This window comes from Giraffa tippelskirchi, chromosome 7, assembly GCF_054371585.1.
Source record: "Giraffa tippelskirchi isolate mGirTip1 chromosome 7, T2T-mGirTip1v1.2.pri, whole genome shotgun sequence".
In the NCBI taxonomy this organism is placed as follows: Eukaryota; Metazoa; Chordata; class Mammalia; order Artiodactyla; family Giraffidae; genus Giraffa; species Giraffa tippelskirchi.
In genome coordinates, this window is record NC_137281.1 from 42,301,108 (window position 1) to 42,327,722 (window position 26,615).

The 26,615-nt window shown below is 40.5% G+C and overlaps 1 protein-coding gene and 2 non-coding genes across 16 annotated transcripts in view; all 3 read right to left on the bottom strand.

Annotated features, from left to right (window-relative positions):
* The window catches only part of TENT4B (terminal nucleotidyltransferase 4B), a 70,816-nt gene that overhangs the window by 5,448 nt on the left and 38,753 nt on the right, over positions 1-26,615 (bottom strand). For 7 of the 14 annotated variants that reach the window (XM_081513659.1, XM_081513652.1, XM_081513651.1 and 4 more), the window contains 11 exons: positions 13,778-13,901; positions 11,342-11,388; positions 9,780-9,900; positions 8,576-8,683; positions 6,331-6,459; positions 5,317-5,530; positions 3,608-3,734; positions 3,398-3,501; positions 3,107-3,294; positions 1,255-1,419; positions 252-297 (listed from right to left, as the gene is read on the bottom strand). In XM_081513659.1, the coding sequence (XP_081369785.1) occupies positions 252-297; positions 1,255-1,419; positions 3,107-3,294; positions 3,398-3,501; positions 3,608-3,734; positions 5,317-5,530; positions 6,331-6,459; positions 8,576-8,683; positions 9,780-9,900; positions 11,342-11,388; positions 13,778-13,901 (1,373 nt within the window). Of the gene's footprint in view, positions 1-38; positions 298-1,254; positions 1,420-3,106; positions 3,295-3,397; positions 3,502-3,607; positions 3,735-5,316; positions 5,531-6,330; positions 6,460-8,575; positions 8,684-9,779; positions 9,901-11,341; positions 11,389-13,777; positions 13,902-26,615 lie in introns of those variants that run through there. The other 7 variants (XM_081513658.1, XM_081513654.1, XM_081513657.1 and 4 more) reach the window with 3 other exon arrangements.
* On the bottom strand, positions 16,458-16,527 carry LOC145515998 (small nucleolar RNA U2-30). Its single transcript, XR_014061185.1, has one exon. It is a non-coding gene; the product is annotated as a small nucleolar RNA U2-30 (small nucleolar RNA).
* On the bottom strand, positions 16,671-16,752 carry LOC145515999 (small nucleolar RNA U2-19). Its single transcript, XR_014061186.1, has one exon. It is a non-coding gene; the product is annotated as a small nucleolar RNA U2-19 (small nucleolar RNA).

Sequence of the window (26,615 nt, forward strand, 5' to 3'; positions counted from 1 at the left end):
CAGTTGCTAAATCAACGTCTGCACAGGGTAAGGCTCCCGAATGTCTCCCAGGAGTCCCTATCCAACTGTCCTGCGCGTGAGATCATTGCACACAGAAGACAGTCCATCGCACGACGCCGACTATCTACAAAGGTCTGAGAGGGGGGCGTCCCTCTTGTGTTTCCTCTTTTTGCCATGGTAATACTGATTATTTGATTTCCCTTGATGCTGTTTGTTTGTCATCAAGGAACCATGGCTTGTTTGGGTTGTACCTTGGAAGCCTTTGCTGGAAGAACGAAAGAGCCTTGCTGATCCATGCTGCGGAGAAGGAAAGCAGTCAGAAAGACATCAGTATTACGATTCAACACAGCGCTTGTAAGACCTCCCTGGCGAGCTTTCATAACTAGGAACACACTGACTTATCTTAACAAGCAGAAAACCACGCTAAGGGGTAACTCTCTGGGGCTCAAAAACTTTTACATCATTTTCTTAATGGAAATATCAAAAAACGTAAGACCACTTCTTAACAGAGTATATGGAATTTAAGTTTTTCTTAAGGAACCTATCAATCAATACATCACATAATAGATGGCATTACTGGAAGAAGCTGTTAGATATGCTGATGTGCTGCCAGGTCAGGGGTCACCACGGCTAGCCGCTCTTTTCCTGCTATCACGTGTCACTCCAATGGCCATTTCTAAATGAGTCAGTGTTTGGTGTACATGGTGCACATGACTAAAGCTGTACAGATAAAGTGGATTCTGTGAGTTAAGTCAGACATGAGGTGACTGACTTAATGTCAATCTCTACTGTCAAGGGGCCTTCCCCAGGGTCCCTGATTACTGGAGACGGTGTGATGGCCTTAGGCCAGAGTCCAATACGAAATGGCTTCTTCGCCTCATTTTGATTCATTACTCATGATGAATAAAATTTTAGGCACCTAAAAAGCTTACAACAGAGTGTCTCTGTGGCCTTTTTAAGTCATATGCTGTGTATCTGTAGTAAGGTGGTTGGCTAGACCAGACTTCTTATAAAGAAGGACCAGTCACTAGATTCCCACAAAGGTTTATATTACACGGGATCCTTGGGACACCTTGTTACTAGAAGCACTGTCATGCTCTGGAACCTCTTAGAATAAAACACGTTTGTTGTTTAACCTAGGGCTTTCTTCAAAGCCATAAAGTGTGTGTATACACATGTGCATGTATATGCATGTACAAAACTCTAAATATTCCACACTGAACACTGATAATTAAAAACACAAACTGCACACACCTGGGACTTGTTGGTGCTATTGGGTGTGTTAGTGGTCTGGGTGCTCTGCATCTTCCCGCCTGTCTGAGAGGACTCCAAGGACGTGTCCTGCGACCCTACCCGGTTCCCAGTGGACGGACGGCAGAGCAGCTGTTTCGGGGTTTTGCATGGTGTCGCGTCGGAATCCTAACACAAGTCACATGAGTTATAACGTGACACAGTAATGATTTAGACATTCAATATTAAGAAAGGAAAACAACTTCAGCTAAGCACTCTCTTTTGTGAGTTAAAGGAAGTACACTGAGGAATTTATAAAATTAACTGCTTAAGTTCTCCTCCAAACGTTTAAAGTGGCTTATTTTATCAGAGGGTTTCTGTTCATTGTTAAATCCACTGCCCACTCCTGACCCTGTTAATCGGCCTTGAAGGAGCTCCCAGAGGTCCAAGTTTATCTGCATTCTTCTTTACAGAAAAGGAGCCACGGTATAGTGGAGCGAGCACGGTGAAGAGTGAGGGCCTACGCCCAGCGCCTGATTCAGTGTCTTCAACCAAATACAAAACCACCACTTTACAAGATTCACTCTCTGAGGGCGATGACAACTCGGTGCTCCCTCCTAAAAACACACCGAGTGGCGCGGACTTCCCAGAGACACAGGGCTGAGCCCCACCTGCCTGCGGGCTGCCTGGGCCAGGACTGCTCCTCTCTCCTCGGGTCCGCCCCCGGCCCTCGCACTCTGCCCAGCATCTCAGAGACACACACCCTCAGTCCCTACAGCTCCCTCTCACGGCGTCTCCGCTGCCGCCCCGTGTCTGTGACACCCAGCTCAGCACTCTGTCCTCCACAGCTCTGCTCTAGGAACCAGAACAGCACACAGGCAGATTCCGCACGTGAGGATCGATGGCTCCATGGTGGTAAATGGTTGTCAACAACAAAAAACTCTCTTTTTCACATTTAGATTATTTTTTGTCATGTACGCTTATAAAGGTCAATGAAGGCCATTTTAGATTTCAATTTTAAACAAATTCAAAAGTAACTCTGATGAGGATAAGTAATGTAGGTATAACTGATACTAGAAAATTCTATGAGGATCAGAGAGAAAGTAGATTAGGGATTTCCAGGCCATGGGGGGAGAGAAGAAATTAGGGGCTACTAAAAGGTTTCTTTTGGGGTGATGGAAATGTCCTGGAATTAGATAGTGGTGAGGGCTATACAATATTGTAAACATGCCTAGAAAAAAAAAAAACCACTTAAATTGTACATTTATATATGGTGATCAAGGGAGTATATATATATATATCCCACTTTTATAAAACTTTGAAAGACAAAACTAATTGATGGTATTAGAAAAATCATAACAGTGGTTACCTCTGAGGGTATGATTGGGGATTGACTAGAAAACATCTTGTCAGGATTTTGAGTTACACATGTGTATGCATTTGTTAAATGTATAATTAAGATTTCCTTATGTGTTAATTTTATATCAAAAGAAAAAACTGGACAAACATTGAACTATGGGTAATGACAAGCTCAGGAGAGCACTTTGTAGGAAGTAACCTAACATCTGTGATACTTTGAAACGTGTTAAAGAATAAGATGAACTGGTCAATGAATGGATAGCTCTGTGTAAGCCAGTAAAATGTTAATGACAGAGTCTAGTGGTAGTATATACGGATGTTCACTAAAATTCTTTCCCTTTCTGTTATATGCTTGAAAATTTCAACACAATGTTGAGAAAAAGTACAATCATTAAAGTTATTAAAATTTCCGAGGAACAAATAAGAAAATGAGTTAGCCATGGCTCTCTAGATAGAATTATCCCAGCAATAGAACCCCTAAGGGGCTAGGTGTAGAAAACCATGTCTTCATACTTACAACATCACTAGAGCTGGACTGTGTGGCTGAAGAGGACGACACTGGACCTGATGAAGAGTTTGAAGAGTGTTTACTAATAGATTCCGAAGTTTTACTTCTACATTTTCCAAGGGCTTCATTTTCTTCAGATAGATTATTATTACACTTATCTAACTGCTGAGTATCTACTATCAAGGTAACACCATTTCCTGAAAGAGTGGCAAAAGATTGGAAAACGTTTCTTCCCATTAAGCACACACAACACAGAAAAGCCTCTAATACTCAGTCAATTGATCAATGAAAAACTCTTACCATTGCACGAAGGCTCGGGCCTATTCTGCAAGCCCCATTGCTTTGATATCCAATCTCTATATGTGGCAACTTCATCCGTTACTCTAATTATTCTACCTAATATGCTGTAAGTGTTAAAAAAAAAAAAAAAGGAGCGAAGGTACATTAATTTGAAGATAAGAATCTGCAAACAATTTGGACCCAATGGGCTGATTTTAGTGAAACTTTTACCTCTCTGTCTCGTTGTTGGGATAGTACTTTGCTATGGGTGATACAGCATGACTCAGAACAACATAGGCATAATCAAAGGCCTGTTTCACCTGCATGGCCCCATATGAACTCCTTCCAACATCATTACCTTCAAAAGAAACATATATATAACGTATTAAAATTTACTGTGGCTTAATATGAACTAAAAGTTCACGAGCCCTCTTCTGGGAGAGCAAGGGCCATCACTGTCCTCAGAATATGAGCTGCTAGTTGGCCCCACAGCTCCTCAGGCTCTAAACGTGCAGATCATGCATAAATATGTCATTATGGCATATAAACTGCCTAATTGTCTTCTGGCCCAACAGGGACTAGCCCTTACACAGTCAGGAAAATAAAAGAAGTAACTGCCTACTTTCCCCTAAGAGTGAAACAAAACTAAATTAGAAATACCTATTTTTTTGCTTGTTAGCTTTATAAACATCTCCTGCACTAAATAATGAGCTCCTAAAAAGCAAGGACCATCTTACTGAAAAAATCCTTTGTGTCCTTTACATAGAGTTGGCTTTCAAAGAACATTTACTCAACAAATAAACTATTACTGTTTATTAAATGGTTCATTCAACCAGAAAAGGGTTCCTAGGAAACTATTCTATCTTTTAACTTCTTTTCCTTACTTATTTTCAAAGTCAATATGTGCATGCGTGCTAAGTCACTTCAGCCGTGTCCGACTCTTTGCGACCCCGTGGACTATAACCCTTTAGGCCCCTCTGTCCATGGGATTTTCCAGGCAAGAATACTGGAGTGGGTTGCCATGCCCTCTTCCAGGGGATCTTCATGACCCAGCGAGCGAACCTGGGTCTCTTAAGTCTCCTGCACTGGGAGGTGGGTTCTTTACCACTGGCGCCACTCTGGAAGCCTATATATATATATATTCAAAGTCAACACATGAGAGCAAATGACTAAAAGCATTTGTACTGACGTCCAATAATGCAGAATCTAAATATTTTACAATTATATCAAGAAAAAATATTGCCCAGAAAAATTAGAATACAAGCAAGAAACAGAGCTTCATGAAAGCAGAGGAGGAATTAATTTTCCGCTCACTTTCAAGCCAACATAAAGCTGAAAAAAGCACAGGGAGACTATGCAAAATTAAAGAGGGAAGAAGGGTCCAAAAGGAAAATAAACTATCTCTTGGTACTCTCTCTCTCACAAACTCTAGACATACAGTGCGTCTCAGAATCCTCACTTACAGCCCTGGCTGACAACTGGTTAGAATCAGGAGCAGTGAGGACTCAAGAGAGAAGAACTTAAAATGGCCACCAAATTGGGTGGCACAAACCCACCCAAACAGCTAATACCTGTTCTCCTTTGCCTTTAAAAGTCAAATGGATTTTACTCCCAACTCCACTCATTTGCAAGCATACAACATGTTTTTCTGGTGTGTGTGTTTATGTTCATATGTTTGCTTATAAAATATTTTGAGAAAAAAGAATGACTACAATTACAAGTTAATCCTTAAATTTTCATCTGAAGAGAGTTTCAAGTACAATATGATGACTAAGCCTTTTTTTTTGACTGAGCTGGGTGGCCTGCAGGATCTTTGTTCCCCAACCAGCGACTGAACCCGGACCCTCGGCAGTGAAAGCTCAAAGTCCTAACCACAGGACTGCCAGGGAATTCCCAATGCCCTTTTCTTGAATGTCCATAAATTTACCTAAATTCAATACCTGGTTGTAAAGGATCTTCGATATAAAGCATGGATGGCCTATAGCCATCTAGCATATTTTTCTGTACTTCATCTTTGGCCACATAGGAACCACCATCCTTTATCCGGATGCCAGTCTTTAAATAATTGAAGTGTCGTCCATATAATTCAAAAAATTCTATTAAGAGAACACCATAGTTTGTATTGGGGATGCAAGCATCTTCCCTGGGATGTAACTAAAATGAGAAGAAAAAAAATTTACATTGGATTTTCTCTGAATTCAAGGTGAGGATAGTAAATGACACTCTAACTTCTATAAACAATATTATTATAATTTTGGTTTCACAGAGCAGCCAACAGATAATAGAGTTACAGCAGACTAATTGTAACAGTACTTCTGTTATAGACAACCGAAAGCCCCATGGGCGCGGGTGGAACCCAAGGGTGTGGGTAGAGCCCACGGGTGTGGGGGATAATTTATGAGGCTGGATTTCACAGCTGCCCAGGATGTTGAGAGAGTCGGCTTGGCCCAACATCAAGGAAGTCATTCTGACTCACCAGCAGAGTCAGGCAGTTGGCAACACTGCTGTACCACATGAATACGCTCACTGACGATATTAAGACTTCTAACACTCTTACCGAGACAGCGAGTCTCAACTGAGTTGAGACTCAATTGTAAGTCTCCACTTAGAATAGTAACTGCTTAGAAAGACATTCTTATTTTTGGCATTTATGTTACCATGTATACCTATGGAAACTGCACCATACTTTTGTTATGTTAAAATTTGTAGTCAAAACTCTCAAAAATATTAGAACACATGATATTAAAAAAATTCTTCCCTTGGGATTTTAAAATATTTAATTGTTAAATTATAAAAAAGGTACCCAGTTTAAAGGGTTTAAAGGGAAAAGTTGTAAGTAATCAAGAGAAGTATTCCAATTAGAGCTTGATTAAAATTTTTTTCCAAAATGATTCCCAACTGATTTATTTAACAAAAAATGTTTAGTGTACACTAGCAGGGTATAACTTACTTACCTGAAGGAAACTTACTGCCATTAAAAAGAGACTATAAGAACCAATTCCACCCGTAAATACTTCATTAAGGTCCCTCTGTAATAAGAACTGTTTCAATACTAAAACCAAGTATGGCAATACTGGATATTTCTGGAAAAGAAAATTACATTTTCAATGAATTCCTACATCAGTAATAGCTGGAAGCATTAATAGCATAAATGGTCTCTGGTCCTTACATTACAAACTTTGGTGGAGATACATTATATACTTGTGCACTTTAAAAACAAACTATAAAAAAGTAAGGTCTCAGTAACTGAGGATTGTGTCCTCACATCTAAAACCCCAAACACAGAGAACACCCCAGCACTCAGTATGGGATGGAACACCAGCAATACCTATCGCGTGACACTCATTTTATGATTTACTGAACAATTCTCAATTGTAAATAGGTAACAGAGACGGTCCAGGACGACGTCTCAGCTCTCAAAGCAGTCAATCCGCAGGACTTTAAAGAATCCCTTCTGTAAGCAGAACTGCACAGGCATACCAGGCCCTTCAGGTGATCCTGCAGAGCCCAGAGCAGCACTCACCCTGCCTGCTGTCCTCCGTGAGGGCAGTGAACACACAGCCCCGCCTGCCGTGCCTTACAAGGCAGGGCGAGGACACCCCCGGGGGCAGAGGAGAGCCGCCTGAGTCCATCTTTCCCTCAAGCTGGTTCTCTTTAAGTCCCCTCCGCAAGCTGGGCCCTGGGACAGAGGCGCCGTGGAGAACCAAGCAGACACACATGGAGAAAGGAGCCTTAACAGCCACTGCCTAAGGACAGCAGAATTACTCGTGATCGCCACTCTTTTCTTGACACTTACAGTGCAAACGCACTGCTTCCATAAGGAAAAAAAGCATTCGCACTTTTGCGAATCATGTCAAAGTAAGCGAGCGTGAGAAACAACAAAAATATGGAGAAATAATCATTTTTAAACACTATGGTTGAACTCAGAAATAGATGTAGTCTCTTTAAAGAACGATTAGGCAAACTGCCAACAGAATTTTGTCTGCATATATCCTCTGACCCAGAAATTCCACTTCCAGGAATCTTCTTACAAACAATTTATTAGTGTAAAGAAAGATGCAGACATGGAAGGATGTTCACCAAGCACTTGTTGTAAGAGCAGGAGACACTGGGAGCAACACTGGGGAAGAGCCGCCTGCACAAGGCACGGTCCATCCTGACGAGGGTGGTCAGCGAGAAGACGGAGGAAACTCTTGACTGTGCTGACACACAAAAATCCTCCGAAATAGTAAGTTTAAAAAAAAAGTAAGACATCATATATATGGCGTGCTATTTCTTTTGTGAAAAATCTCAAGAAGAGGATAAGCAAAGAAAAGAAGTTGATGAAGGCAAATCCTATGTAGCTGATCTAAGCATACAAGGTAAAAGGGTGACTCACTTTTTCCTATCCTTTTATAATAGTAAGGAGTTGTGTTTTTTTTTATCATGTATATTATTCTCAGTTTTTAAAAAAGTTTCTTTTCTGGTAAAAAGAAAATTTACACACACCCAGTATCTCCAAAAGAATGGGATTACAGATAATATTTCTTTTCTTTTTCTGTACATTTATATGAGAATATAATGTTTATCACCTGAGAGTTATAATTTTTTCTTATATTAAAAAGAAAAAGGTGAACTTGAAGAACTGCTAAAGAAAAAAATCAAATGGAGAGAAAAGATAGTCTATTTAAGCCAAAGCAGCACAGAGTTTTAGTTTAGGGAGAAAAAAGCCAACGCGTCCAGCTGAAGACGGTGTTGATAAATTGTGCACTCTCTGGGAAGAAAACAGAACAAGCAGAAACAGACGTAAATCACTCCAAGATAAGGGAAGGACACCTGCAGGTGACTCGGGGATTAAGACCTAAAAAAGGCTCGGAGAGAGGGTCTTAATCTGAACTCGTGGAGACTGAAAGCAGACAGGAATCAACTGCGTGGCTCGACTCAGCCCCAATCTCCCTAAGAGGAAGGACCTAGGGCAGAGAAGTTCTTCAAAGGCTTCCTCAACCCTTAATTCTTACCTGAGGCCACACTATAAATTACTGATTATGACAAGCAGATTCAAGGAAAGTAAAAACCACTGCACAGAAAAGAAGCATTTGTCAGCAATACACATATAAAAATAGCTTAGCCAAGTATGCCAAAACACCACCACAACAGAGTTTCAAAACATAACTCCATTTTCTAATAGCTTCATTGAATAAACACTATAAATTCACTGACCTTGGTAAAATCTTTGATGAGGTCAGCTGCTCTCACGCCATTCTGTACATTAAAGCTGATATCAACTTTCACTTCGGTAAAAGAATCTGTTAATTTAATAATAGGTACCTAGAAAGAAAAGAAAGACAAAATTTAAATACTTCAAACAAGTTAAATGACAAATCGGAGGATGGAAGGTTACCAGAGCTGAGTCCTGATCTTCTTAGGAAGACTTTAAACACTGAGTATTCTGAACACTCCACATCAGAGTTGACTTGGCCATCTAGAGATCTTATATTGCATATTTAGCATTTGAACTCATGCAGCGTATTTTGGAATTTCTACTGATTAAGATTTTGAAACAAAGTAACAAAAACTTTTCTCTACACTAATCTACTTTGGAGAACAGTTTCCAACACAAGAAGATCAAGAATTATGAATGTCGGCCCACAGCACCAAACTGTTTAAGAAAACTGCTAGATTCTTAAGTCACAGACACAATAAGTCACTGGCAGTTTTGCAAATAGCCCAAAAAACAACCTGATAAGAGAACTTAAAATGTAATAATTATTGTCAAATGAAAAATGATAGAATGGTTTATATGAAGTATCAGGAATTCTTTTTTTTTTTTAGAAATTCTTTTAAAAAAAAAAAAAGAAAAAAGCTCTTCTAGCATGCATTGGAAAACTCAGACCAGCAGACTTGATGTACAGAACTAGATTCCCAAATTAATAGTTTTTAATAAAGAAATTACATGTTTTGCTCTAATAAAACCTGACATGCAAATATCCAAACTTCTAAAATAGATATATTTATTTCTAAAATGAGCTTCCATGAAAATTCTTAATGTTCACTCCATTAGTTAAAATGACTTGATCTACAAAATTTCAATTAATACAATTCTTCAAAGATACAAAATATGATAGAAGAATATCTGTGTAACTAAAACTTTATTAGATATCCATATTTTTACTTACACTTTTTTATATTAAAAAATCTCTATAGTATTATATGATAAAATTGAGTAGAACTTTTGAAAGAAATAGATAACCAGAATAATTCATTTGTCTCACAAACGCAACTTTTTATGTGCAAGCACTGGGACCATGAACAGAAGGAATCATTCAGTCACAATCCAACTGTGCGCACCAAAATTAAAATTTAATTTTACACGTTTCATGCATAAGTAACTGGAGAGTTTAAGATGAAATGCTAAAGAACTTACAGTTGCTTTGTCCAGAACTTTTACTGAATCTTCATCTGCAACCTTATGCTTCCGAAGAGCTTCCTCCAGGGTCCAGAGGGGTAGATTTTCCCACTTCCCAAACACCACAAGATCAATGTCACTGAACACAGAGCACACACAGGAGTTGTTGAAAGAAGCAAGAAACTATACTTGTTTCACTCATTCAAGCTACAGCCAACAAGTTACTAACAGTACGATGAACACTTATTTCTCACTCTCACACTGCCCAATGCAGACTACATGTGTCGGTGAAGACTGTTTTTCAGAGAAGAAGTGGAGGCTGGTGATTTTAACAACCTCCTACTTCTCCTAGTCATTTCGCAGGATGATTCTGAATGAAGTAAACCCTCAAAAACACCAGTTAATGTTTCCTGTTCATAAAGGCTTCTGGTACTAAAAACCTTAAGACCTTCCAAGTGAAAGAGATTAACTGGTTAATCGTGACTTACATTATCAAGTATAAAAGCAAGATGCAGGCATATACTAATATATCTAGTATGCTACCATGTGTGTAAGAAAGGAAGAAACACACATTTCCTTTTATATATACAGAATCTCTCTGGAAGGATATGCAAGGACCTGGTAATAGCAGCTCCTTCAAGCAGAGAAACTGGGGGAGAGAGGTGGGATTCAGACTTTTCATTGTCATTATTTTTGTGCCCTTTTCAAATCTGAACTAGGTTATCATAAAAATTAAATTTTTAGAAAGAATGACTCAGGCTTTGCAGACGCTCAGAACCTAAATAAGGAAAAAATACTAAGAAACTCAAAGTTGACTATTTCATAGCTTTGTAGGCCTAGGACAACAATGGAAGAATGAAAACTGTTAGGATGCATCCACTTTAACACATTTTAAGTTTGGGTAAAGTAGACCGAATCAAACTCAAATGGAAAACATGATGGATGCCTACGGTCCATCAGACCATACTGGGTACCTGAGCCTGTGCTACAGGGTAAATCTCACGTTGAGCACTCTTACCACAATAAAAACAAACGCATGAGGAAATGTTTTTGCTTCATGAAGACCAAAGCAGTTTAATTGTTGGAGAACAGGTACTCGATCCTCAATAAAGTCTTACCATCCCCTGGAAGCAGCCCCAACACACATACCCCACTCTTGCCCCCAGCTGTGGGCCAAGACAGCCCTCATTTGAGAAGACGAAAATAAACAAGGGGCCTGAAAAGACCAAAACTTTTCAGAGAAGAGTCTATACCCTAAATTTTTGAGTCAGAATATGGTGACAGGAGCTAACAGTATGAGTTCTTAATAAAAAATGAGAGACCTGGCATTCCTGAGTATACAGAAGTCTAGAGCATAACCAGGTCTTTTCCCACAATATTACATTAACATCTGTGTTAGTAGGTTACGTTACGGGCTTGAACAGTTCTCAGTAGTGATACTCTATTTCAACGTAACTCAAATAAAATACAAGTAAGATTTCATAAATCTGTTTTGTTTCTATTCTTACATATTTAACAGTCAAAACAAATATACTCTAGAAAAATGCACAATTCCTTGAAAGCTTCATAAATGTACTAACCTTGTAGGTAAATACAAGCCAGTTTTAAAACTTCCAAATATCTGGACCTGAAATAGAAAAAATTATATTAAAATATGAGCTATGACACACCTAGACAGTGTATTAAAAAGCAGAAACATCACTTTGCAGACAAAGGTCCGTACAGTCAAAGCTATGGTTTTTCCAGTAATCATGTACAGATGTGAGAGCTGGACCATAAAGGCGGCTGAGCATCGAAGAATTGATGCTTTTGAATTGTGGTGCTGGAGAAAACTCTTGAGAGACGCCTGGACAGCAAGGAAATCAAACCAGTTAATCCTAAAGGAAATCAACCCTGAATATTCACTGGAAGGACTAATACTGAAGCTGAAGCTCCAATACTTTGGCCACCTGATGTGAGAGCCGACTCACTAGAAAAGACTCTGATGCTGGGAAAGATTGAGGGCAAGAGAAAGGGTGATAGAGGATGAGATGGTTGGATGGCATCACCAACTCAATGGATATGAGTTTGAGAAAATTCCAGGAGATGGTGAAGGACAGGGAGGCCTGGCGTGCTGCAGTTCATGGGGGTTGCAGAGAGTCGGACATTACTTAGTGAGTGAACAACAAAAAATATCAGATGAAAGGCCAAATCATGGAGAAATGTAGGACTTTGCTACCCTCTACTGGTAATTTTTAGTACTACAAGAACATTTTTTCCCTACCACCTCGCTTTCGTGGAAGCAGGATTCCATGTCTCACAGATAGTATTAAGTAGCACTACTTCTGAAAGTTAGTTTAAACTTCTTAGGTTCAAATATCAAACATATGGACTTAAACAGAAACCTTTCAAAAGGGATGTTTACTAGTATTTCCTAAAAATCTAAAGACACAATCACAAATCCTTAACTTCTGTTCCTCTAGGCAGGAATCTTCTGATAGATTCCTGGGTTATGGGCAGATTGCCTCAGTCACAGGACACGTGGCGGCCTGCAGGCCGTCTACACAGAGAACGCCAGGCGCTGTCGCTGTAACAGCAGGCTGCGGCACGAAACCAGGGCACATCCTATCTCGACCCATGGAGAACAATGGAAGACACAGGCAGATATGTGCACACAAGTTGCTACAGCGAGGGATGGACAATGAAAAAAGTTCGACCTTTGAGGTGAGATGGACCAAGGGACTTAATCACAGCCTCATGTTCTAAAATCCCCCTCGTCCGGAGGAGGACTGATTCAGATCAGAGTTTCTCAACTTCAGCATTACATCTGGGGCAGATAAGTGCTTGGTGCGAAGAGCTGTCTTGGGCATCACGTGATGTTTAGCAACCTCCTTGGCCTCTGCTCACTGTGTGCCAGGGGCACCCCAGCAGTCACGATAATCAAAAATGGCTGACATTGCCAAATGCCTCCCGGGGAGCAACTAGTCCTCAGCTGCAAGTCACCACTCTAGATCACGTAGGAGAAGCAACGTGGCACATAGCGCCTGCTCGATAAAATACTGGTGTCCTTCCCTCTTCCAAGTGGGAAGCCCAGGTGGCTCAGTGGTAAAGAATCCACCTGCCAATGCAGGAGACACAGGTTCGATCCCTGGGTCAGGAAGATCCCCTGGAGAAGGAAATGGCAGCCCACTCCAGTATTCTTGCCTGGAGACTCCCATGGGTGGAGGAGCCTGGCGGGCTACAGTCCATGGCGACGCAGAGTCTGACATGACTGAGCATGCTCAAATGTGCTCTTCCCTGTACCTACAATATCTTATTTGAAGCTTCTCTGTTTTGCCAACTGGATCAAAAAAACTTCCCTGGATTTGCTCTTGCCATCCCATGACAGAGTCTAAAGAAAAGTTACATAATACAAAGGAAGGCATTCCAATAAATCACTTCTTTGAATGAACAAAATTGTAGAATGGACCCTCAAAGGAGCCCCCCAAGGCGACCATCAATAGTAAGAACCACAAACAAGCAGAGGAAATCTTGGGCAAAAGTTTTGTTCACTGGGTGGGGGCTGTACTGAGAGACAAGGAGTGATAAGAGAGAGAGAAGGAAACAGCAGTTTCAGGAGAGTAGAGTACACGCCTACATTAGACTATGAAAATGAACTTCAAATGACACAATAAATTTCTACCTGACATCTTCATTCAGCTATAAACAATTATGCAATGTTCATTCTGACAGGTTGGAACAAAATAGTAACAGAGTTTTGATACATCACATCCAAATAACCCACTGCTATCAATACAAAGAGGCTTGATTTGTCTTTCTTCTCTTTATACTAATGATTCCTAAATATAGTTTGCCTTTAGCAGTACCGCAAAGAAATAGTCTTAAGTAAGTCATTCAATTCAATGCAAATAATTAGAAAGCCCCAAATTTTATCTAAAGTCTGGAGAAAATGGTTTGTTTTTGAAATTGCATTAGACCACAACTCTACAGATGCAAATACACAGGAATACTACCTAAGCACCCAGACAGGTACTCACGTCAGCACTGGGCCAGAGCTCCTTAATCACACTCTCGATTCTGTTCACCACCTCCATCCGCATCTTCTCCTCCTCTGGTCTCGGAGACATATATTCATAAAAATCGCTGATTTCTTCATGCAGACTGAGGAAAAAAAGCAGAGAAGTTAATATGGACAAGGCCAATCTAATGAGAAATCACTATTTTAAATAATCTTACCCAATTAAGTCTTAAACTCATCTGCAGGTTTTACATTCATAGATTTCTCACCTTAATTTTAATGTTATAATTCACGCTAAGCTAAAATGGGAACGCACAAAATTTAATCAAAATGCAAAAGTAATTAAAAACGAGAAATTCCAAATTCCAAGAAGTCTTACTGGAAGTGTACTAGCAGCTCTCACAGCATTTATTACCTGCCTGTGCAGAATACTCGCTGAGTGCTGGTGATTTCAAAATTTCTTAAATTTCAAGTGAAGGCCTTTATACTCTACCTTTACACTTCTGATCCAGTAGATATAAACACAAGAAGACACAGACAAGCTTCCTGGCAGTGGGGGTGACCCTCTTCCCCCTCTGAAATCCATTCCTCACAGGAGCAAAAAAGCATGTCTTTCATGATGTTTGCTTAGTGAATTAAGTGTCAAATGAATAGGTCAGCCAGGGAATATCAACAAAGACCTAAAAAGAATGGTTGGCAGACAAGGCTCCATAAAGGAGCTAAAAAGACTTGCAGAGACGGAGAGGTACGAGGCCCCCCATGAGGGAGCACCGAGCAGAGGGCACAGCCTGTAGCAGGGGGAGGAGTGGAGGGAGGAGCAGGTCCTGAGAGGAAGGCAGAACCGGAGGACAGCAGGCTTTGAGCAACACCCTACAGGTTCAGACCTTCCCAGATAGTAACAGGGTAGTATTTAAATGTTTCTGAAAGGGACCAGGGAAAGACTGACTTCAAAAACGGAGCATTTTAAGATTCATCTGGCAATGGTGCAAACAATGGGCTGGCAAAGAGACAAGGCTGGATGCAGAAAGAATGGCTCATAAATTACTGCAAGTATAGAAGGATTGGATGAAGGTCTAGAGGATGGTGGCAGGAAAGAAATGGGCTCAGAAATGCCACACACACACACAGACACAGACACAATGGCTGGGCCACAGGACAGGACCAGCAATGGAAAGAGAAGAGTGAGGATGCCTGCAAGGGCTGAGGTCTGCGGGAATGGATGAACAAAATGAAAGGAACCACTAAGAAGGCTGGCTAAGGAGCTGCGTGCAGTCAATTACTACAGGAGAAAATGGAGAATCAGAATAGAAGAAAATGAAAATAGCATTCCTTAACAAGGTGGTGCAGCTGTGAAGAGCTACCTTTAGGAGGGAAAGGAAGTATTGGTCACTCAGTCCTGTCCAACTCTTTATGACCCCAAGGATTGTAGCTCACCAGGCTCCTCTGTCCATGGGATTCTCCAGGCAAGAATACTACAGTGGTTTGCCATGCCCTTCTCCGGGGGATCTTCCCAATCCAGGGATTGAACCTGGGTCTCCCAAATTGCAGGCAGATTCTTCGCTGTCTGAGTCACCAGGGGTTTCCCTGAGTATAAAATGGGAGGAAATCTGCAAAACTTGGGTTGGATGCAGACAAGACGGGAGGCCCGGCTCCAGGTCGCTGGAGGCAATACACCAGACTGAGGATGCTGTGGTGGTTATCTCACTCTAGCACAGCTGCGCTGAACCAGGGAGCCAGGGGAAGGGCACTAGTTAAACAGCAATGGGTGCCAAGCACCAGAGGGGAGCATGCCAGTGTGGGGGAGCAGCAGTGGGAGGCAGGGCAGCCTCAAAGTAACAAAATCTAGAAGGAGGGGTGTGCCCGCAGCTGCAAGCCCATTCAGGTCCAGAGCAGGTTCGGGATCCCCAGGAAGCTAGAAACACCAGGAGACCCAAAATGGTTACAAGGAAAGGAAAGAAGACCAAATCTCAGCACCCACTGGCTGTTGACAGAATGTGGCAGAGTTAACTTTAATCAATAGTTGCTGCTTCTTCTGATGTTTTCTTTTTAGACAGAGTCAAAAAACTTGAGTTCCATACTCAGGCTCTGCCTGAGGGCAGCTATGTTCCTTTTCTGGCCTCAGAGTTCTCAGGCACAACCTAGGGAGCAGCAGCTAGGAGCCTTTTCAGGCCCTTGGTTTCCAACGGCTGGTCCATTTGGTAAGGAAATGACTGACAGCAGCGTTCTGCCTGTTCACTGTGCAATAACACAGGAAAACTGGATTTTAAAAAACTCCAGGGAGTTCTGCCGCTAAACCCAGAGACTCCTAGTGGAGTCAAGTCTTCCTTGACTAACTAGGTGCCTTCCAGGTACCCTAGGATCTTCAGACTTTTTTTTTAAGCTTCTCAGCTTTTAATACATTCTAAGGTCATCCCCTTTGGTTTCTGATAGACAACAGCTAAAATGATTAGTCATTAGCGAGTTTACGGCTTGCTTTACTCTTCTGCACTTTTGGTGGTAATGAGAACCACAAATAAACAACCAAACAATGGACATCTTATCTAACTAGATCATTTGCTATGAATTACCAGAGTTTATTTGTGGTTTGAAAGCATATCACTGTAGAATACTTCCATTGTAACCAATGGAAAAAAACCTTCTAAATCTGACCTGTTAGCTACTCTACAAAGGCCCACTTACACATTTTTTTAAAAAAAATCTGAGCTCAGATCAAGTGTAGAAACCTTCATAGTTATAAAGGCCTGTAGTAAAACCTTTTCATCATTGCTCAGAACTGATCAGCCTTTCCTACACACACACTCCCAGCCAGCTCTCACTCACCCATCAGTTAAGTCCTCAGTTATCAACTGTCACCTTCACAAACACGCACGCGTGCACACACACACACACCTTATTTTAAATTATCCTTTGCTTCTCAGAACTATAGAAAGCATGCATCAGGTAGACTAAGGGGTCTTTTCTGATGCTCAGATTAGGCTATTTTCATCATTGATCCACTTCAGGAAGAGCAGATCTCAGAGAAATTTACACATTTTATACTTCAAATAACAGGCAAAAAGTGTTTAGCCCAACCTCTAGTTAATCTTTAAGTCATATGAAAGTGAGTAAGAACTCATCCTCCAAACACTACTGAGTGTCTATCTTCAAGGTACTACAAGGAAAATAGCTAGTCACACATGATCCTTGCCCTGGGTGGTGTCCATCTAATACTCATGATGTGACGTAGTTCTGTGTATGCATCATATATCCCACACTGTCTCCCCACAGGCAGGGTGCAGGTGAACAGGAGTGCTTCCCCATGACAGCGTCCGGAATGCACAGGCCACCCCTGCAGGGCAGTGAGGCCCTCGTCACCTCAAGTCACTTTCAGATGACCACAAAGCAAAAAGAGGTCTTGCAAGGGATTTCTGAACTCGGTATTATTACAAGGTGGAGAAGATTCTAGAACTGTTTATCACTAGGTTGTCAACTTTCTAATTAGCACACATTAATTTGGAGGAAAGGTATGGTAGTTTTACATGACAAATCCTTAAAACAAGACTACCCTACCATACTTTCAATGGCTAAGTTAAAGATCTCTCTTGGTAATTGTCACACTACACTTGAAAACATGTGGGTTATTTTCAAATATCTTTTGATATTGATTTCTAACATAATTTCACAGTGATAAGAAAACAGACTCTATGATTTCAATACCTCAGACACACCATGAAATTTTTGCACATTTCTTATGACCCTGGATATGTTCCAGTGTCTCCAGATTTACAGTCCATGGGAATTTGAACAGAATTTGTGTCCTGCTGTTGTGTGAAAATTCTATAAATCTTAATTATGTTGAATTGTTTCATAGTGCTTTTCAGGTGTACTATATCCTTCTACTTTTCTGTCTATTCATTCTAATACATTGAGGGAGTTTGATATTGAAATGCCAACTATAATTTTTTATTTATCTACTTTTAAAAATAATTGTAATATATAGTGGAACTATATGTAACTTTTCCCTGTATTTTCCAAGTCTCCTGTAAATGTGTTATCATACTTTCATAACTAAAAAAATAATTACCAGGGGAGGAGGGTAAGACTACCCTACCACAGTTTGCTGACGCATTCTCCTACTGAGAGACAGCTGGTATGTTTACAGTTAACAGTTTTCAAAAATAAAGCTGTTATGGAAGGAAAAAAATATCCTAAATTTTAATAATCCATGGAACCATCTTCCTATTTAGGAAAATATGATTCTACAGCTTATCTTACCTCTCTTATTAATTTGCCCTTACCATACTGGAAGGAGGGAAAGAGGAGTAAGCAGAAAAAGAAGGGCTGTTAAAACAAAAAACTATTTGAACAGTTAAAACCAGAGAAACTATCTCAGGCCTGCCAGGGTCATCTCCTTACCCAAGCCAAACACAAACATTCTTACCTATCTCATCTATATTTAACCGGCTATTTGTAAGATGCTTATTAAAGAACTAAGTGAGAAATCTTGGTACAATCAGGAAATAAACTTCCAATAAAGATTTTAAAATAATTTTGAGGGGCTCTTTCCCAGTGGACTGCATAATTTGACTGGCATGGTACAACGTATACCCAGGTGCTTTAAAAATCCTAAAGGAACTGAGTCCCATTTTTGGAATGCCTACTACATGCCTGGCACACTTTTGAATGACATGATGACCTAATAAAGGCTGGAAACTGGAGAAATTTTGCAAGTTTGCTTTCACACATTAATTAAGCCTCTGATATCAACTATGCAGAGAAAACTTCAGTTTCTTCTACATCTGGGTCAAAACTCAGTATTAGTTAAATTAGCAAATATTGTTGTGTGGTACACACCCAACCTTACAGTTTCTCATCTTAAATTACAAAATACAACTCCCCTGTAATCAGAATTCCTGAGTGATCAAAATAGAGTGTACTCTATTAGGATATCAATGTCTTCTTAAAAGTTAAAGTAAGCAAGAAAGTGTACCCACTTCCTGCCTTTAAAGGGAAAGTATATAAAAGCAATATGATAAAATAAGTGCCACTATATAACTGGAGAGGATGCCCTAACCCAAAATTTTTAAAAAATGAGAATCAAAATTAATTTGCTGGGGTAAAACTTAAACTCAAAACTTAATGACAATACAAAAATTTAATGCAACAAAGAAGAAATATCAATAAAAAAATAGCTTCTGTACTTTTAAAAAGTACAACCCACAGATAATTTAGGTCATAGAGACATGGAAAAATCACTAAGAAAAGTTCCATCAGAAGAGAAATGCTAGCCTTTCAAAACAGTCCTCGAAGGCTCAACTTCCCTGGCTATAAAAGGGAAGAACTGCTTCACACCTTTTCAGCTGGGCAACCCAGGGTGGGGTGTGAGTCTCTCAGCAGTGTCTGCAGCTTCAGAACCAAAAGCAACATGGCAGTCTCCCTGATGCCCCAGGCCAAGGCAGGCAGATGACCCGCTGCTGGCCCCTCTGCTCAACGCTGCTCCCTGCAGTTTACCCAAAATCTGTTCAGGGGCAAACATTGCTTCCTAGGGACACCTGCCCAGCTTGCAATGTGCCTGAGAACAGTGTCACACCGAGGTCAAGCCATTCAGTTCCATAACCGAAGTCCTCATTAACTGTAACCTCAGACCTATATGAAGGCACTCATGTCACATGTTAGTCGCTCAGTCGTGTCCGACTCTTTGTGACCCCACGGACTGTAGCCAGCCAGGCTCCTCTGCCCAGGGGATTCTCCAGGCAAGAATATTGGAGTGGGTTGCCATTTCCTTCTCCAGGGGATCTTCCCTACCCAGGGATCGAATCTGGGTCTCCTGCACTGCAGGCAGATTCTTTACCATCTGAGCCACCAGGGAAGCCCATGAAGGCACTGACTAAGTTCTATTCAGTTACTGCCAATAACAGGATACTCCTCTCTCACAAAATTTTAAGATTAATAATAAACAAGGACATACGGAAAAGGCATTCACATGCAGCATGTAAAAATGTAAATCACTACAATCTCTCTAGAGGTTGTTGTGTAACTGGTAAATAATATTTACATAAATAATTTTAAAATCCCCCATCTTTCATTAAAATCAGGATCTGGAAGAGTATTTGCACTTCCATGTTTACTGCAGCATTACTCCCAATAGCCAAGATATGGAAACAACCCAAATATACACTGACAGATGAAGAGACAAAGGAAACAATATAATGACATATTACTCAGCCTTAAAAAATAAAATCTTGCCATGTGAAACACAAACAAACCTGAAAGACATTACGCTAAGTGAAATAAGCCAATCAGAGAAAGACAAATACTGTGTGATTCCACTTATACACAGGATCTAAACACAGTCAAACTCACAGAAGCAGAGACTAGAATGATGGATGCCAGAGGCTGGAGTGGGGTGGGGAATGGGGAGTTGTTCAACGGATATAGTTTCAGTCAAACCGGATGAATCAGGTCCTAGAGATACACTGTATAACACAGTGTCTACAGTTAACAATACTGGGTTGTGCACTTAAAAATCTGTTAGGAGGGCAGATTTCAGGGTATTCTTACCACAAGCAAGTGAGGGGACACAAGGAACTTTTGGAGCTGTTGGATATATCTACTGCATGGATGGATGCATGCATGTTCAGTCATGTCCGGCTCTTTGCAACCCCATGGACTGTAGCCTGCCAGTCTGTCCCTGGGATTTTCCAGGCAAGAACACTAGAATGAGTTGCCATTTCCTCCTCCAGGGAATCTTTCCAACCCAGGGATCAAACCCATGTCTCCTGCATTGCAGATGGATTCTTCACCACTGTACCACCTGGGAAGCCCATATATCTACTACCTTGGCTATATCACCACCTTGGTTTCATGGGAGTAAACATACATCCAAATTCATCAATTTGAATATCTGCATTAAGTATGTGCAGCTTTTTGCAAAGCTGTTTAAAAACAAATCCCCCTTTTTTTATCCTCCAAGAATATTTCCATAAGGGAACAAGGATATTCACCACAGCATGATTTGGAATACTAAATAATTTAGAAACAGCCTCATTGTCCATCAGTGGGGTCCAATTACATAATCATAGGAACACTCATTGACCTTCCCTTGAATTAGAGCCAATAATCCATTAAAAAGAATGAAGAAGAGCTGTTTGAGTTGACAAAGACCTGAGACTTGTTATGTTTAAAAGAAAGGATCCTTTTCATGTACATTAAAAAAGACATACACACACACACACACACACACGCACGCAAACACACGCGAGAAAGTCACAACGTGTTTCTATTTGCATTACAAGTTTTCTGGAAGGAGGACTGTTATCAGTGATCATCTTAGGGACAGGGCATGGTGGGCGAGTTAGGGAGACCTTTAGTTTTTTATTTCATATCACTGTGTATAATTTTATAATTTTTTTTAAACCACTAGCGTGTATTTGTTTGCTTTTCTAACCGGAATCAGTATCTGTTTGGAGAGATCATAGTCATTTGCATCTTCTTTATATTTTCGCACATGAAACTACACATGTGTGCATGTATGTGTATTTCCCCCAACCTCCACCTCATAGAACGGGGTCTATATACCATACTGTTTATGATTATTAAACTTGATAAGCAAACTTGGGGGTGGAGACTCACTTTGTTTAAAGCGACCCCGATTCGATTCCAGGGTTGGGAAGATCCACTGGAGAAGGGATAGGCTACCCACTACAGTATTGTTGGGCTTTCCTGGTGACTCGGCTGGTGAAGAATCCGTCTACAATGCAGGAGACCTGGGTTCAATTCCTGGGTTGGGAAGATCCCCTGGAGAAGGGAATGGCTACCTACTCCAGTATTCTGGCCTGGAGAATTCCATGGACTTATACTCCATGGGGTCACAAAGAGTTGGACACGACTGAGTGACTTTCACATAGCTCACATACACTGACGTATACAGTCTATCTTTTAAAATGCATACATGTTAAGTACTACCATATATTTTTATAACAAGGAAAAATATCATTAAAGAAAACTAACACTTGAAGGCAAAAGACTCAAGTTATTCTAATAATCTAGTTTTGCAGACCAAAAGGTCACAAACCAGGCACCTGGAAGATATGAACAGAAAGGGACCCCAAAGCCAGGCATGCAGCAACAGACACAGGACACATGTGGGAAGTTACTGCATGCACGATGCGATGCAGTGAGTGTAGTAGTAAGTTTCTCTTGGTGGCTGACTCATCCATTCTAGGGACTTAAATGTGTGTGTATATGCCAGAGAAATTTCAGGAAGAATGCATGCTTGCAGTAGTTTCCTCTGGGGCGTGGAACTGAGGTCTGAGGTGCAGGGATTTATATACTCTTTTGCACTATGTGATGTTTTCCAAATGCAAGCAGGAACCAAGAGAGGTGAGTAACAGCAAGCCCTAGGGTGATCCCTAGAGCAGTCTCAGTGACATCTTCAGGAAGCTCTAAAATTTGATTTTTATAAAATCAAAGTCCTCATAGTTCAGTCAGTAAAGAGTCTGCCTGCAATGCAGGAGACTGGGTTTGATTTCTGGGTCGGGAAGATCTCCTGGAGAAGGAAATGGCAACTCCAGTATTCTTGCCTGGAGAATCCCATGGACAGAGGAGCCTGCCAGGCTACAGTCTTTGGGGTCACAATAGTCGGACACAACTGAGTGACTAAGTACACACACGAAGAAACTGTCTCACACACACACACACACACACACACCCATTCTGTATTTCCAGCTGCCAGCTAGATTCGTCTACGTAAACGTCACCTCAAATTCAGTAAGTTCAAAATGATACTCCTTATCTTTTTCCAAAGCCTAATCTTCCTTCTTGGATTTTCCTCCCTGAGTTACTGTTTCCCCAAAATGGAAACTAAGCTGATCTCGCTGCCCCGAGCTTCTCCCTTCTCTGGGCCATCTTCCACGTGATCACTCTTCCTCAAGCTATCTGTGTCACTTCCTGATGCCTCTTCTCCCCAGTACAGCCACAAGGCCCTGTGCTGGAACATGCCAGATCTCTGCAAGAGCCCCACCCTTGCACAGGCCAGCCCTGTGCCTGGAGCACCTTCTTACTCAGCCTCTGAGAACTCAGCTGGCACCTCCTTGGTGAAGTTGCCAAAAGCATTACTTTAGCTCCTCCTCAATGCTCCTGACCACTCTAGTCCTGGTCCTACCTCCTGTCCAGCTGTCAGCCCCAATGAGTTCACAGTGAATCCCTGGCTCACAGGACTCCCTGCTGACTCAACTCTCCGATTCAGCTGTGTCCCCAGATAGGCTGCAGCACAGAGAATCACTTCTGGAGGAAGGGACCCTCAGATGACTTACATACATCCAACCATGATCATGCCCACATGTCACAGAAGTGATATTATACACCTTAAAATAAGCTCAGGACCGGGATCCAAGGAAATAAGACATCCACACAGTGAAAAATGACAGAACCAGAAAGAAGGGCAATTTGGCCCCCAGACTACGGATGTAGAGTTGGAAAGGGTAACTCCACTTCTCAGAATGTAGCCTAAGGAAATAAGTCTGCATGTGCAGAGTGATATGGCTATCAGAAAATATCCACAATGAGCATGTAGTTTTTTTTTAAAAAAGCTGAAGTTTTGAAATATTTCAAGGAAGATCACCAGTATCAGAGTGAAAAGGAAAAACCCCTTGAGCTCTTCTTTACATAGAAAAGTATTCACACCCCAAATAATTCTCACTATAAACTAAGATTTAAAAAAACAAGGGAGAAAGAAAATATGGATGACAACATAAAATCATTTAAAATATACACTTTAGGTTTGCAAACTTTGTAGGCATTTATAACTGTTATTCATAGTTGAAGAATGTGCTATGTGCTATGTCAACTCCTCCTTGGTTAGGACATGGGAGTGAAACTGCAGAGAATGGATACTAAACTGTTATAAAGTTTTCCTTTCTTTCTTCTTTTAAGAGGTGTTCATACCTGCTTTCCTAAAAATTAGAGCATTCCTTCTAAATGCCATCATCTGTTGTTGCTCTCAATTTTTGGATCATGGTTTTATTAGGCCAGTGGTTCAGAAGGATGGTTTTTCTCTGATTTCCTCTGTCCTTCCCTCTTTACTGCTATGAAGAGAGAGAATGAAAACCGTCTGACTTCTTCTAAGCCTCTTTAACTTCTGCCACACAACCCTGCTACTACTTTCAAGCAAGTATACAGAAAAAGAAAAGGGAGGCAAGAGGAAAGAAACGATTACCTAAGAGTTGCTTTATTTAATTCTAGTCATTCATTCTTCCCTCTTCCAGTAAAAATTCTGAACTCCCTCTGCCACTCTGAGTAGGATCTAACCAAATCTGGATAAAGTTGGGTAGCTCAAAGAATAGTTGATACTATTTCCCAATTAAGGATAAATACCTTGAAATAAAAGCTCAGTGATCAGATGTATCCCCCAAATGGAAGGTCCTTAAATATTTGAAGAGTTTAAAAAAAAAAGAGGCTGAATCTTTCTTTATCCACAGGTTAAAATGTCAATAAGAACAGTTCATTCTACAGAAGTTTGTTATATTTTTAAATATAACAATGAAATGTAGATGTGTTTAATCCATACAATTCTAATACAAAAATATTTATTTTTTATTTTTCATTTATTTATTTATTTCTGGTTGGAGGCGCTGCTGGTATTTAAGAACAGACACTGCTGTATAAATACATGAGCACTTGCAGTGTCTCCTGCTGTGTTAAACTACTGGTAAAAGAGGCACAGGACCAACAACGGCTTTCATAATTTACCTTTTTTTTTCCTGCACTGTTGAGATCTTTTGAGTAAGTCCTGGCACTGTTTACAAAACTTTTTTAAGCTTAAGTGAAAAAATAAAGACAAACTGATTTACACGAGCTCATTTACACCAAAAACATAATGTTTATAAACCTAGGTTGACTTTCTGAGGTCCTACATTCTTTCAAATTTAACAACAACAAAATAAACTCTGAAATAAATAAGGAAGTTTACAGCTGTTTGTAAAGTACATGGCAGGGGGTACACTTAAAAACCACCTATAGCTCTACCCCAAAAAAGCAGCAAACACAGCTGGTGGTGACTATGTGCCAGACACAAACACTCACCAAATACCTGCTGCAAACTATTTTACTCCACACACCATTTTAAAGTCAGTGGAAAAACAGAGTGACTATACCATGGCCACTGCGCATGTCATCTGATACTATAAAAATCTATTTGTACTGACTGTATATAAATACAGCATATAAATACAGACAAGCTGCATCTTATTACGCTTTGCAGATATTGTATTTTTTTACATACTGAAGGTCTGTAGCAACCATGTAGTCAAATGATAGTTAGCATTTTTTTTAGCAATAAAGTATTTCTTAATTAAGGTTATGTACATTATTTGTTAAGACCTAATGCTATTGCACACTTAATAGACTACCGAATAGTATAAAGATAGCTTTTATATGCACTGGAAAACCAAAAAATCTGTGTGACTTGCTTTATTGCAATCTTCTCTTTATCGTAGTGGTCTGGAACCAAACTTGTATTATACCCAAGGTATTCCTGTATACCCTAATTTATTCTACCAATCCCTTATCACTAAGCATTTGAGCTGTTTCCAGTTTTTCGCTACTATAATTCACATTATAATGCTATCTTTGTACATAAACCTGTGATCAACTAATTTCTCTCTTAGAATAAATTCTTACAGGTGGAAGCCTTTTGTGAAAGACATGAACAGTTAACATTTTTGAAGGTTACTCCCCAAACACTCTCCATCAGAATGGGAGATGATAAGGTCTCCCACAGAAACGCATGACGGTCCCTCCCCAACCTCCACATCAACGGAGAGTGTTCTGTTTTTATTCTTTGATTCCTATTGCTGTTGTTCAGTCACTCAGTGTCCAACTCTGCGACCCCAGGGACTGCAGCACGCCAGGCTATTCCTATTAAGGTTAGGAATTTTCTCTATGCTTATTGGACATTTGTATTCTTTTTCAACTCATTCCAACAAACTATTAGATGGAACTAACAAAGCAGTTTAAAGAGCATGTTGTTCAGTCGCTAAGTCGTGTCTGACTCTTTGCAACCCAGGGATCGAACCCACGTCTCCTGCACAGGCAGGCAGATTCTTTACCACTGAGCCACCTGGGAAGTCCATTTAAAGAACATGAGCTGGGATCAAACCTCTGCGTTCCCACTGACAGATATGCCTGGCTATGTACCCTACCTCTCCCAGTAGCCCCTTTTTCACCTGCAAACTGAAGACAATAATACTAATACTATCATCTTAAGAGTTTCTATAGGGATTAAACAAGAGTTTGGAAAGGGCTCAGCATAGTAAGCACAAAGCATGTGCTTACTTTGCACACAGTAAACGTCAATAAACATCGACTTTCCTGGTGGCTCAGTGGTAAAGAATCTGCCTGCAGGAGACACCAGTTTGATCCCTGAATTGGGAAGATTCCCTGGAAATGGCAACCCACTCCAATATTCTTGCCTAGAGAATCCCATGGACAGAGGAGCCTGGTGGGCTATATAGTCCATGAGGTCACAAAGAGTTGGAGACAACTTAGTGATTAAATGACAAAAACAATTTAATAAACACCTGAAGTATGAGGCACTGAGTAAGGCGATAAGATACTCCATTGAACAAGACAGACATGGTCCTTGCCATCATGAAGCTTACAGTCTACTGGGAATTAATTTTAAAAATAAATTTTTATTTGGATTTTTTATGTTGAATCTGTCTTATTTTCTTATTGGTTCATTGGCATTCTTTATACATTATGGCTATTAACCTTCTGAAATAGACCACAAATAACTCTTTCTGATTAGTCTTCCATTTTGCAAAGCTTTTTTAATGTGCATAAAAACTTTTTAAAAACCAGATTTGCACCTATGAGTC